Source organism: Pezoporus wallicus, unplaced genomic scaffold (genome assembly GCF_028554395.1).
Source record: "Pezoporus wallicus isolate ANWC-B61680 ecotype Strahan unplaced genomic scaffold, APGP_CSIRO_Pwel_v1 contig_5542, whole genome shotgun sequence".
In the NCBI taxonomy this organism is placed as follows: Eukaryota; Metazoa; Chordata; class Aves; order Psittaciformes; family Psittacidae; genus Pezoporus; species Pezoporus wallicus.
Window position 1 is genome coordinate 2,671,813 of NW_026640165.1, and position 14,770 is coordinate 2,686,582.

A 14,770-nucleotide genomic window follows, 5' to 3' on the forward strand; every position below is an offset into this window, starting at 1 on the left:
GTAAGCGAGCTGAATTCACAGTTGTTTGAGTGGGTTACACAGCTGCTGATGTTTTGTCTTTCATGCCCAGCTTGTCACTGCTATAATCACCATAATTTAGGTGCAAGCAAGAAGCATCTTTTTCATCATCCTGCTCTTTCTCAGGTATTTCAGTATTTCAATTCAGTGAGAAGTTTCTAATATGCATCGTTGCTTTTGGAGCTGCCTGATGAGCTTTTGTGTGTAACTAGAGACAAACCCTTGAGGAGGGATGCAGAACTAAGGGTGCTCCCTGTGCTCCTGGGGCACCTCAGCTCCCTGTACTCCTTTCCATTGGACACTGCCATTGTTTCAGCAAGTGAAGGCACCCATTTACAAATTAATCATTAAAATTCTATATTAATCTTTTCCTGTGCTGTTTCTTTACTGAGTTATCTTTACACTAACATTTTCCAGGGTGCTAATATTGATTGCTATTAGTACAACGACATGAAGAGTGCTCAGATCAGATATTATGAGCCCAATATTAAAAACTACCTCAGGTTTGGTTTTTTTTTTTGAGTCTTTTTTTCTAATACTTTTAATTTTGCTAGTGTGTTTATAGAATCCATGGCTAAGAGATTATAGAAGTGAAAAGATCTGCTTCTCTAAAATATCACCAATTAAACTGAATAAACTTATTGGGCAGAATGTTTTACTATTGAGATACCTCTGGTATTTCTGATTAGTATGCATAACTGCTTCTTGTAGTAACACTAGATTAAAATCTTCATAGTAAAATATATCTATTTTAAGTGTATGTGCCTCTGCAGTTAATATGACAGACATCAAACTGAAAGATTATTTAACTAATGTCATCACTTGAAATAATTCTCTTTATTTTGTTTGCATTTCCACCTAGTGTAAATGTTTAACTTGTTAATACTATGCCTAAGAGGTAGTTTGAGGCATGACATCATCAAACCCTTTTTGTTTTTCTAACATGGTATTTTCTGTACCACCCTTACTCTTACTCTTGCACAGCATTATCTGGATTTAAAGGAAAACACTGTACTTTTCTTTGTGTTTGATTCATTGAATCTGCTAGTTTGTAGAATCCAGGAAAAGTGATGTGGCATGGCAGCTTCAATTAATTCTTTTTTTCAATATAAGAAATCTTCGTTCATCAGAATAACTACGCCTTATGTCCCTTTGTTAAGAAAGTATTATACAGGCTCTTCTTCAGAACAGTTTTCCAATCCTCAGCAATCCTCAGGAGTTTTCCTCTCCAACATGCTTTTTCTTATGAGATCAGCTCTAGGTACAAATGACATAGCAGAGCAGTTCAAAGCAGTGTTACTATCTATCTGATGTAACCCCATTCCTCCAGGAAGGCTAGTGTTAACACACTGATCATGGAACTCTTGGCACTCAACTTTGAGTAAGTCCTCACAGAACTCCTATATAATCAGAGAGAGAAGAGTCTTCCGATGGGTGATTCAGAGTACCTAAGTTAGGTTCCTACTCTATTTCCCAACGCCCAGAGAGGAAGCAGCTAAGTTTGATAAGTGAAACTGTGAAGTGAAAGAGTGTGCCACTGTCTGCAGCATTATTGTACCCTCAGGATTTGAACACCCTTTTTTCTGTAAGCAGGACAGTCTTTCCCTTGAGTAAATGTACACTGCTTATGTAAAGTCTTATACTCACTGGAGACAGTGAGAGAGAAAAAGAGAGAAGATGTATTTCCAAGCAATTACTTATAACTAACTGCAAATGGTTCTCATGTTTCTTTATGAATCTTCCACTTCACAGCAAGTGTCCTCCTCTAATGCTCATTAGAACAAAGAAAGGGATTGTCAAACAGATGAATGTGTAGTAAAACCCCAAAACTTCAGAGCAACTGAAATTCTTTCAATCCTCTATCAGTGTGGGAATATCTAGTACTTTTAAATGCCAGGATACACTTATTTAGGTGCCTAAATATTGACCTAATTATCTGATGCTAGGAATCTGTGACTGAAAAAAAACAAGTCTGTTCCAAGTGAAAGCTTTTGTTTGGCAAACCCAATACTTAAACTCCATTTTGAGTTGCATGGTCTTCTTCCAGTCAATGCTCCTCAGCCCATTCCCTTCCTTGAGAGACTAGCTTACAGAGAAATAAAGTAATATGTCCTTATGGTGTTACATACTAACCTGGTTGGTGGTGTCACCCTAAAAGAGTTCTTTTTAAAAGACAGCTGTGATACTGCAAAGTCATGATAGAGTCTAAGGAGGTTTAAAACAAAAGACAAAACTTTTTCTAAAAGCAAAGTTTCCCATTTAAAAAGTACCTCCCCTTAAAAGACAGAACTCTTTCAGTTAATTTAATGAAATTCCTTTCCCCATTCACCTTTAAAGGGCAGAGTCCTTTTTTCTATTTACCCTAAGGGCATCAGTTCAAAGAATTCTAGAAATTTCAGAAAGCCAAAGGATTTTTATATTTCACCACAAAAAAAATAATTTTCAGCCAAACAGCTAAAGAAAAAACACAGCGGGCTTCCTTATGTTTATGTACAAGGCACCAGTTTTAGATTAGAAAAATTGCTCTATCAGATGATTAGCATTCATTTGGTATGAACCCCCAGTTTTAAATACCTACAACATATATTGAAATCAATGACAATGAATTCAATAGATCAGTTTTGCTCCTGGTGTGCTGGAAACAGTGTGGTAAGATACCACCTTTTCTGGTTGTTTTTCCTGATACGTGCTCCTTGCTGAACTGGATTCATTACGTGAGGTCTGAAGGAGTTAAGAGTGAGCATAAATGGAAAGGGATGATGCCATTAGCCAGAAGACTAGACTGTTGAGAGGCTAAATAGTTTCCAAACACAGCAAACCAGCCACCTCAGGGAGAGGCACATGACCTACATGGGTTGAAATTCAAAGCCCAGTTGAGAAAAACATGGGATTAGCTCTACCTGTCAAACCACCATCCAGGACAGTATCATTGACATCAGTTTATTAACACATTGCTATATGAAGCAGATGTCATTCTTAGGTGGCATTATTTAGATGGAATTACTTTTTTACAGAATAAGCCCTCAAGCTTGACAGAGAACAATCTCACACTGGAATTACCACTTTTTAAAAACAGTATTTTTTAGGAGAAAGCTGAAGGATACCAGACTTGAACCAGAGACAGTCTGAACTATAGCAAAAAGCTACACTGCATTCAAAGATAACAGAAAGGAACAAGAATTTTGGTAAACATAAAAATACAATTAGGCCAAAAAGAATGTGGGAAACAGCAAAGCAAAGGTAAATCAGCAGGTTATTTCTGTAAGTTTACATGATTTCAAGAAAGGCTTGAAAGCCTTGGACAAGTAAAATACTTGGAAGACTGGAATGTTTCACAGCGAAACCTCTCAGTCTCATGAAATTCTCACAGCTGAAAATGTCCAGAGGTTGGGAGGCAGCATCAAATGTAATTGCAATTCTTTTTCTTCCTTGAATATCTGCTTAGAGCTATTGTTAGAGACAGACTACTGTGCTCAGTGGAGCACTGGCCTGACCCAGTTTGCTTATTCTTAATATTTAGAAGTCTCCCAAGTAAGAGTTAATGAATAAATTGCAACAGTCAATCTTTTTGTTGTCATACCTACCAGCTGCAAACCCTCAAATAAATTCTTGAAGCATGACAAAAGGATAGCAGCAGATCTCATATTTGGGGTGAGGGAGTAGGATGGATTATTTTTGTGGATTCATTCCTGCCTGCACTTTTTCTGAGTACAACACTGTCTCTGCTGCAAGCAGTGCCAATATAACCATTGCTTATTAATACCAGCTACGTGATCTTACCACTTATACCTGTACTACTGCACTTGGCATATAGCTTGCTTAAATGTTTCCAATTCACTTGAGAAAAGGATTAATAAAGTAATGTTAGCATTTTCTTCAAATGATCTGAGAATAGAAACCCTCACAGAAACTGAAAAACAGAAGTAACATATTTGAGACTTCTGAAGGTGTAAACCAGACAATTGTATTTTTCCAGAATTGCTGTTTTCAGCTGAGTTATCTGTATGGAATAAGAAATAGATTTAATAACAGAAATTAAAAAAAAATCCAGATATGAAAGGTTTTAAGTATTGAAGCCTAAATACGAAAAGTGTAATTCTCTTTCTGAGATCACTAGTCAACAGCTTGCTGTGGTTGGAGCAGCTGATCTCTATCCTTGGCCTTTCCCCTCTCCCTCTCTGTAAAGGGGAAACAACTTGTTTACATTTCTTTCTAGAACTGTATTCTCTGTAGAATCACTGTTCTCAGAACTGTTTGTGATCAGTTTGTTACTGATTTTCCCACCAGCCATATTACTCAAATCCCTCATGGGTAAATTCTCACAGCCTACAAGTCATGAAGGCTTTAAACTTACAGCAGTAAATGTGTATCTCCCTAAGACAGAGTAAGGGGAAATGGATGACTGGTGAAGGATGACCCCCCCATTCACACCATCTCTGTGGTGCCTAGGCTCAGGAGCCAAACAAAAGAACAGAATCATCCCGTTTACCTGCCTGGGTAGCATACAGTCTTGGAACAGTTGGAACCAGCTGCTTCATAGGCTCATGCCAGTCTTGCCACAGCGACCCTTCCTCAACAAGCCTCCACATGTGCCACGTTAAAATTGCAGCTTCTTGCTTGGCTTACATCTCCAGATCCTAAACAACTTACAGTGTCTGGATATTCTACTGAGGTATGTGACTATAGCCAACAGCTTCTTTATAACAGCCAGAATAAGCAGACAATTTCTGCTGCTACAAATTTGAAATCAAAGGTCAGGTATCTTATCACTCTTTTCTGATGAAAAGGTTTAATTTGTCATTGGCTTGCCTTGATGTTGCAAACTAATTCTTATGTAAGTGATGATATTAACGTCAACAGAAACTTTGGAAGTATTTCAGAGGTAAGGTATTTACTTGCCATCCAGAGGGACCTTGACACGCTTGTGAGGTGGGCTGATGCCAACCTCATGAAGTTTAACCATGCCAAGTGCAAGGTCCTCCACCTGGGTCGGAGCAATCCCAGGCACAGCTACAGGTTGGGCAGAGAAGAGATTCAGAGCAGCCCTGCGGAGAAGGACTTGGGGGTGTTGGTGGATGAGAAAATGAACATGAGCCGGCTTCAGTGTGCGCTTGCAGCCCAGAAAGCCAACCATATCCTGGGCTACATCAAAAGGAGCGTGACCAGCAGGTCGAAGGAGGTGATCCTGCCCCTCTACTCTGCTCTTGTGAGACCTCACCTGGAGTATTGTGTGCAGTTCTGGTGTTCTCAACATAAAAAGGACATGGAACTGTGGGAACAAGTCCAGAGAAGGGCCACAGGGATGATCAGGGGACTGGAGCACCTCCCGTATGAAGACAGGCTGAGGAAGTTGGAGCTGTTCAGCCTGGAGAAGAGAAGGCTGTGTGGAGACCTCATAGCAGCCTTCCAGTATCTGAAGGGGGCCTATAGGGATGCTGGAGAGGGACTCTTCATTAGAGACTGTAGTGACAGGACAAGGGTTAATGGGTTAAAACTTAAACAGGGGAAGTTTAGATTGGATAAAAGAAGGAAATTCTTTCCTGTTAGGGTGGTGAGGCACTGGAATAGGTTGCCCAGGGAGGTTGTGAATGCTCCATCCCTGGCAGTGTTCAAGACCAGGTTGGACGAGGCCTTGGGTGATATGATTTAGCGTAAGGTGTCCCTGCCCACGGCAGGGGAGCTGGAACTAGATGATCTTAAGGTCCTTTCCAACACTAACTATTCTATGATTCTATGATACTTGAATAATCATAAATAATGAACTTGAATAATCATGAATAATGGCTTGTATGATCTCCCTCTGCTGAATCTGGCTCAGAGTCCTACTACTCCTGTATGTAAACATACAGTTCAAAATACCAGAAAATAAACAGACATTCCTAGCTCACCATATTACAGCACATATTTCAGAAATTAATTATAGTTCAGAATTAGTATGTAATTGAAAATAACTGTCACAGTGTGGATTCTTATGTTACACATTTCACATATATTTTATCCACATATAAGCAGCTATGTACTTTATGCATGGTCTATAAGTATCTAAATGTTAAATATCCCAAATAGCGATGATACAAAATGCATCATTTATATCTACTTCTCAGTACCTTTATTTTTTATATTGTATGTCTTTATGGCACAGTGGGTAACTCCACAAGCAGCAAGGAAATTCCAGCTTACTGCAAAGAGTGATGTTACAGCCATTGGACATTGTTAGGAGCATGTAAGACATTGCGTAAGAGGCCTTTTGCTTCAGAAATTGCATGTTTTATTTTTTCAAACAAAAAATTATCACTGAGCAAGGCTAACAGATACCCTTCACATAATAATCTGCATGTTCCAATTCCACTATCATCTCCAACAAAGTCACAAAGTCGTGCAAGGACAAAGTGCTGGAGTGGGAGCCAGCAGGCATAAAATAGAAGAGCAAAAAGAGGCATCAGCATTGCCGTGATTACACTCCAGTTCCTTCGTGTTTCATGGAGTTTAGTCAGTCTGGTATTCATTGTTTCCATTTCTGCTTTGTAGCTGTATCTCGGCAGAAATCCTTTCTATAGACAGTGATTCTGTTACTTCAATCATCAGAGAAGCACCATTTGGGTAACAAACAATTTTAATTTTTTTAGTTGGGAGAAGAATAATAGCATTTTTTTTTTCTGCTGGAATAGTGACTTACAATACTGAAAAATTATTACAGAATATTAAATAATTATAACACAAGGATAAGCACCTCTTACTCTTCCTCCTCAGTTCCTGGCGCTTATATTCAAAAAATACACACAAGTTATTTCAATATGTTTGAATAAAACTAACCACATAATAATAATAAAAAAATAATCACTTGGCACTGAAAACAAAGTATCTCGCCCTCTTTAAGAGGATAAACCCCAAAATATTCTGGTTCTAATACCAACATCCCCCCAACCCCACAGCCTCAGTTACTCAAACTTCTCTGACTGCACTTATCCTACTAAGTTTTTAAAACAAAGTCAGTAGACATTGTGGAGACAACAGAGCTCTAAATGCTGCACGAGTATTACTGCAACTTTGGTAATTATTTTTTCCAGTAATGCTGAGAAATTTTATTATGACTAAGTGTAGTAAAATTGCCTCCTTCACCACTAAAAACTATAAAAACCTACCACTTCGTGTTCCATAAAGAGTTTGTGCATGGATTACAGCCCCGAACCGTGGCAGAACAAAACCCTCAAGGCAGCGAGAACAGAAGAAAGGGTGAAAACAACAGTTTAGGCTTTTCTCCATGCTTTCAAAAGAAGAAAATGTGTTGCTTTTATTGACTGAGACACTGCACAGACAGATTTACTTTGCTTAAATGTTCCCACAGATCTGTCTGGGGGGTGTACATCTGTGCTTACCGCCAAGTCACCAAAAGCCTCAGTCCTCCGTATCGTGAAGTGAAAGGTCAGCAGATATGCAGAACCGAAAGAGGTCTGTGAACTTTCCCCTTGGTAAGAAAATGCTACAGTAATGGAATATTGAAAATAACTGTGGTTTGGCAAAATCTAAGAGCATGCTGTGATACACACAAGCCAGAATGGGAAGTATCCAATTGGAGATCATGACTAACAAACCCTCGGCAAAGCAATTTCTTAGCCAGTGTATCTTGTCAGTGTCTTTGTGTGCTGAAAAACCTTTCTATTTTATTGACAAAATAACATGCCTTTAATACAGGCCTGCCTACAAAGTGAATGTTAGCTATACTGCCAACATCCAGATTTTGACAATATTTCCCTAGCTTTACAGTTGTGCATTAAAAAAAAAAACAACCCCAAACTAGATGGACCTCTATCCAGATCTCTAGCCTGCCCTCACTGGCAAAGTCTAATAAGCTCGAAGATTACCCCACATCTTCTCTATGCAACTGCTGAGCCCACTGTGGACACAATTTGTGCAACCTCCTTGGAAGAAGTGAGAATTAGATCTTACTTGGTCACGTCTTGCTGATCTTGGCTCACTGAGCTTTTTGGAAGACACCTGGATGTTTTGCTAAGTGGTGCCTCATTTTTAGAGGCAAAGATCTCTCAAATCAAAGATATTATTTCTTCATCCTGAAGCTTAGGTGGCTATCTAAACATCACTACACCCTGTCCAAAGACAGCCGTTTTGTAACAGTAATGTGACTTAACTCTGCTTATGCCAAGTTGCAGTGAGGCATGTGGCCTCACTCTCCATGGAGAAGGCTGGACTCCTCAGCACCCCTGGAAATGCCTATTAGCACGTTCTTCAAACCTGCTTTTACACACAGATCCTAAACTAAGGCTCTATGATGCGCCAGCTGATGCAGTAACCTAACTACTTCATTTTCGAAGTGTGAAAAGATCCAACGTATTTTTAAATACTCTGATCTTCCCCCTGCAATTTCAAATACAGTACCTTTTCCGTACCAATGAAGAAATAATAAATTAGGAAAACAGAAAATCAAAGCAGCAAGACAACTGCCTTTACAGTTAATTCCTTCGCGCAAATTTAGCCTGGTTTTGCCGCAGGGGCCGTGCGATTCGGTCGGGCTTGTTTTTGTCTAATAATGCTTCAGGAGCACAATACCGGTTTCCTTTTGACGAGAGGACAGGAAATAAATTACACGTGTTTAGACAGCGCTACCCCGGAGGCGCTGTGCTGTGGGGCCCCGCCGCAGCCCGCCTCCGGCTCAGGTTGCCCTCGCCCCGGGGTACCCCACTGAGCACCACCGGCGGCCACGTTACAGCCCTCCCCCCCTTCCCCCTTGGGAGGGCTCGGGCGGGTGACGGGGCTGCCGCAAGGCCTGAGCTCACCCCGTCCTCGCCGTCCCCCGTGCCCCCCCGCGCCGCTGGCGGAGCCAGGGCCGGAGGCGGTGCCTGCTCCGCAGGGCAGGCGGAAGGAAAGGGCCGGCGGCAGCCGGAGGCGAGCCGGGGCGCTGTCGGGCCAAGCTCTGGGCGATCAACGGTGCAGCTGGGCCGCGCTCCGGGGTACCCGCTGTGAACCCGGGGCCGAGTGCCGGGGAAACCGCGCTGCTGCGACAGGGCCCAGGCCCTGTCCGAGCTGCGGGGGCAGGGGCTTGGGCTTGGGCTCGGGGAGCCGGGCCGCTGCCGGAGCCGCCCCGCGCGGCGCAGCCAATGGTGGTCGGCGGGGCGGGCTGCGCGGTGCCGGGCTGCGTTGTGCAACGCGCCGCGCTTTGAAGGCTCCCGTCGCCCCTGGGAGGCAGGGCTCATTCGGCATCTGTCACGGCAGGGCGGGTGGCGGGCAGCCGGGGACGCCGGCAGCCCGATGAAGACCTGGCGGGGCCGACATTCCCGCTGGGCGTGAGCCGCTCCCGGTAGGACCGGCGCGGAGCGGTGTCTGCGGCGGGGCAGGATGACCCACATGCTGCACGCGGCGGCCCGGCGGGTGCAATGGGACAGGACCAGCGCTGCGAAGAGGGCTGCGTGCCTGGTGGCTGCAGCGTATGGGCTCAGAGTCCTCTACCCCATCATCCGCAGGCGCATGAAGCGGGCGGGCTGCGAGGGCGGCCCACAGGCTGCCGGCCGGGCTGAAACGGGCCGGGAGGGGCCGCACCGCGCCGGCAGCCGGGAGAAAGCCTCCCCGGCAGTGGACGCAGAATTCTTCCAGCAGCTGCTGGAACTTCGCAAGCTTTTCTTCCCAAAGCTGGTGAGCTCCGAGCTGGGCTTGCTCTGCCTCCACTCGGTCGCTCTGGTTTCCAGGACCTTCCTCTCCATCTATGTGGCTGCCCTCGATGGGAAGATTGTGAAGAGCATCGTGGAAAAAAAGCCCAGGAGCTTTGTCTTCAAGTTAATCAAATGGCTGATGATTGCAATCCCAGCCACTTTTGTGAACAGCACCATACGGTACCTGGAGTGCAAGCTGGCCCTTGCCTTCCGCACGCGCCTAGTGGATCACGCCTATGAGACCTACTTTGCCAACCAGACCTACTACAGAGTGATCAGCATGGATGGGCGGCTGGCCAACCCTGACCAGTCCCTCACCGAGGACATCATGATGTTCTCACAATCCGTGGCACATCTCTACTCCAACCTCACCAAGCCCATCCTGGACGTCGTGCTCACCTCCTACACCCTCATCCGCACCGCGCGGTCCCGGGGGGCTAACCCCATTGGGCCCACAGTCCTGGCCGGGCTTGTCGTCTATGCTACGGCCCGTGTGCTCAAAGCCTGCTCGCCCAAGTTTGGTAAGCTGGTGGCTGAGGAGGCTCACAAGAAGGGCTATCTGCGCTTCATGCATTCACGCATCATCGCCAACGTGGAAGAGATCGCCTTTTACCGAGGGCACAAGGTAGGAAGGAGGGAACTAGGAGGATACTGGGGTCAGTCTTGCAGTGCCGGAGCCGACCTGTACTTCCCCTGCTGCCCTCCCCGAGCACTTTGGGCCCCTCTGACATTTAAGCGTGTTTACAGCAAGCACTTCCCATTTCTGAGGAAAATGCTGTCTCACAGGCGGTATCAGAGGGGAGCAGACTATAGTTCCCTTGTGCTTTGACATTGTTCCTGTTTTGCAGCTGTATTTTTTTCTTTTCTGGAGAGCTAATCTCAGTTGTTTTTCCCCACCCAGTTCATTCTGCTCAACTTTTCCAGGCTTTGTTGTTTTAGATTTTTCACCCATGTTTATGAACTACCAGATTTAATGCTGCATAAATAGCAACCAGGGCACACCAGAAAGTCTAGGGGAAAAGTAGATGATAGTACAGGGAGCAGTACAACCTTTGACACTGTTCTACATAGCTAAGCAAAGATGCAGTCATCAGAGTCTTAAAATAGCTTAATTACAGTACTCTAGCAGTCACAGTTACATAAACTAATAGCTTGTTTTAAAGCTGCCTTATTAAGGAACTCTTCATATTTTTATTAGAAGCTAATTTTGGATGTAACACCTTTCAAACATGATTTAGAAAACCAAGTTGTTTCATGTAAGGTGAAAATGGAAGCTGGAAATCAGCGTGAAGAATTACTCTTTCAGTCCAAGCAGTGGTTATATAATGTAAATGGTTTATTTTGGTAGAAGCAGTTGTTCTCAAAAGCTGCCTATAGTCATGTTTTAAGTGCATCTAAATTAAACCTTTTTTTTTCTCCCAATTCCTACATATACTGGCTTGAACTGAATGTAGTATATCATAGTGGCTTGCATCTGGCTTTGACTTGTTAAACCTCTTGGGATAGTTCTCTCTTCCTCCAAACTGCTTACAAAAACAAGCAGTGTTGCATTTCAGGAATCAGCTCTGCAACTTTAAGTCACTGGAGATAGTTGATCCCCAAACGCTTTCCAGTATGAGGAGTTTCATTTGCTGTGAAACTCTACAGCTGCAGCTTTCTTAAAAGGATGTGGAATCAATCTTATTTTGTTTGTTAGAATCAGCTGTTGTGACTGTCTTGTATGGCATTCTTGTGTATATGTCAGAGATCTTAAAAGAGCTGAAAACCTGCCAATGTTCTATCAAGGGATGATGGCATAAATAAGAAGCAGATCCACTGACTTCCGTAAAGGTGTTGCACTTTTGCTGTGAGACTGCAGCATTGTGAAAATAGCAGATGTGGCTCGGAAGTCTCAGCTCTGGGTACCCAGTTATTTCCTGCAGTGTGTGAATGTCTTGTATGACATGTGCATCTTACTTGCATTTTATCAATTGCTCTGTTTTGTTTTAACTGTAGGTAGAAATGAAACAACTGCAAAAAAGCTACAAAGCTTTGGCTGATCAAATGAATCTCATTTTGTCCAAACGTTTATGGTACATCATGTTAGAGCAGTTCCTGATGAAGTATGTTTGGAGTAGCTGTGGTATGATTATGGTCGCTGTGCCCATCATCACTGCAACAGGATTTGCAGATGGCGGTAATACCATTTTTCACTTAATTTCTAAATGTTTCTTTAAATTTACATTCACAAAAGACTTTATTTCCCCTGAATGCTATTTATATTTATTTATTTTTCACAGACTTTGTTACAGTGTCCATGTCTTGTGTGTAACTTTCAAGCACAGCAAGTCAGCTGAGGGAAGAGCCACACAAAAGATCCAATTTTGAACATAAACCTGATAAACAGCATGAATTCAGGACTTACAGGATCAATATGTCATATGAGATTGTGATAATTGCAGATTATTTTTATTAGCCACTGTTGGGATGGCAGGCTGATTTTTGCAGCATCTCCTATTACCTTATAAAATGTTACTGTTAACTTCCCTGTACTGCTTATCTCCTCCTTCCATAAACCATAGCGTAATTATAAATAATTATTCTCTTGTTGAGCTGTTACGAACCGCTGTTCTTCCCTGACTTGCTGGGAGAAGAGAAAGCAATATTCAGACTCCAGGCTTGGATGTATGATCTTTGACATCCTATCACAACTTTCCAGGAAGTGAAACAAGGCTCAAGTATTGTTGTTATTGCAGATGCTATATATAAAATGAGAGGGAGAGAGCAGAGATAAAGGTAATTAAGGAGGTGTAGTGAAAGTAAGTGGGGAAGTTTGCCTCAACAGGGTTCCTTATGCCCAATTACATACCATACAATGTTACAAATTCCATACAATTCTTTAAGCATGGATCCTACAATGTGCGTAGAAGGATCGTTTCCAAGTTGAATATATTTAATCAGGAAAAAGTGAACTCTTTTCTGAGCAGATCTTGTTAGTTATATTCCAAATCAGGGTTGTCCTGCTGGACAAGCTTGGTTTGACCTGTCGGATGACACCCTGCAGCCACCACGTGATTTAGCTTACCTGCTGTTGTGTTGATACATGGGTGTTCAGCTGTCTGAGCCACTGCCCAGCACATGGATCAGGAGAGTACTGTATCAGAACCCTGGCTGGCTTCCTGGTAGCAGCTTAAAAGTAGGAGGTTCTATTCCAAACAGAAGAGTTTGTACAAGCTCATTTCACTGTATCAGGAGGTCCTATTCCAAACAGAAGAGCTTGTACAAAGCCATTTCACCTCAGCATGAAGGTTATCAGCACAACAGAAAATGTGATAAGAGTCTTTCTGCTAAGACAGGAATGAGTACAGTTGAGAAAAAGATCATTTAACCACAACTGTAAATATCTTCTTGGTATTATAGCATGAATAAAAAAAAAGAAGATGTGTATTCATGCTAAGCTAAATAACATTCCTGTTACTCATGAGTATTCTTTTGAGAAATACTTTTCAAATGTGGGAGAAAAGCAAGTCGCAGCAATGGCTCATGTTGTAAAACAGAAGAATGTTTGCCACCAGAAACCTAAACTGTTAAAGCAGGGGGATTATTATAGAGTCTTGAGGCATGGATCACAAACAATAATAAAAATCAACATTGTCAAGACCAGTTCAAAGTATAACAGGTATTCAAAGAATCAAGCAGACCTGAACTTACCGTTGGCCTGAATGGGAAAGCAGTGCTTTGTGCCTCAGCAGGCCAGATGCAAGTATGCTCATATCTGACAGAAGAGGTGGTGGATTTATTACTTTAGGATAAATCAGCAGAATCAGGAATATGCAAAAAACTGGTACCATGACTGGAGATGAAAGGTGTAAAGCAATAGGTTTTGTTCATTTCTTCAGAGGAAAAAAAAAGAATAATCCTGCAATAAAAAGAAATGACAGTGATATTTCTGACTGAAATTTGCTAATTCTGTTACGTATTTCAGGGAAGAAATTAACTAGCAAGGCCAAGATTCACATTTGATAGCATTTCTCATTCCTGTTTTATAAAACCATTGGTGTGCTAAACGTGTCTCTCTTCAGTTTGTGGAAAACAACTATTTTTGGAAGCAAGACTTTGATTTCTCTAGACAGGGTGAACACTTATCTTTGTTTATAAAACAAGTATATGACTATCAATTACATAAATGAAGATGAAAAGGGAAATATTAAATTCTGTATGGGATGGAGACAGTCTGTCTGCCCTGCTAGAATGCACCACTTCTTCAAACACAGGAGGCCAGCCATAAGAAATATGTTTTGGACAACTTAAAGAAAAGTAATCTTGGTGGAGTAGGCATATAATATAAGAGCTTGTGTTTTGGAACAGTGAAATCCTCATAAATTCTATGTAATTTTAATTTTTGAAATACCCCTAAAATAACTGAGGAAGTAGTTTGTAGAGTTCCCTAAACTCTTGCTAGATGAGCTAGCCTGGGTGCTGGAAGCAGCCCTCAGTAAATTCTGCATTTACATACAGGAGGAATGCTGCTTTAGTGTAGCCTGATTCCTAAAAGTAGTATACCTGATTCCTAAAAGATTTAACTGTGGTGGTTCATCAAAAGATGAAGCCATCGAAAGATCAGCAAAACCTGCTTCTCTGAGAAGTAATAAGCAAATTTCAATTTGTTTTTTTTCTAATGAATTACCTGAATACTCTCTGTTCTCTAACTTTATTCTTCTTGGATTGGAAATGATTTTTTTTTTAAAATAAGTGAGAACTACACAAGCAAGAGCTTTGTAATCTTTTTGCAAAAGGCTTTCTGTCTTTTCTTGTTTTTTTTAACTCATGCATTTCACTGTGTCTCGGGTGGCTAGATTGCATACAGCCAGTTGACAGTGTACCGATGTAGAGTCAATTCACTAAAATTGTTCTAAAAAACCCCATATGAGGCCAGAAACAGTAACATGATGTAAGATTTTTTTTTTTTTAATAAAAAAAGCTTTTCCTAAATTATCCATAGTATAGTTCAGCAATTTAGATGAAATTATTTAGGGCTATCTTTATGGGTGTGTAACTGAAAACAGTATAACATTTAGATTTAAGTAATAAAGACAGATACATCTGGCTTT

The 14,770-nt window shown here is 42.0% G+C and overlaps 1 protein-coding gene across 1 annotated transcript in view; it reads left to right on the forward strand.

Moving 5' to 3' along the window:
* The first annotated feature begins 9,087 nt into the window (after window positions 1–9,087).
* Window positions 9,088–14,770, forward strand: part of ABCD2 (ATP binding cassette subfamily D member 2) — a 48,918-nt gene continuing 43,235 nt past the window's right edge. The window contains exons 1-2 of the mRNA XM_057417914.1: window positions 9,088–10,305; window positions 11,676–11,856. Coding sequence (XP_057273897.1) covers window positions 9,370–10,305; window positions 11,676–11,856 — 1,117 coding nt within the window. The 5' untranslated portion in view covers window positions 9,088–9,369. The remainder of the gene's footprint in view (window positions 10,306–11,675; window positions 11,857–14,770) is intronic.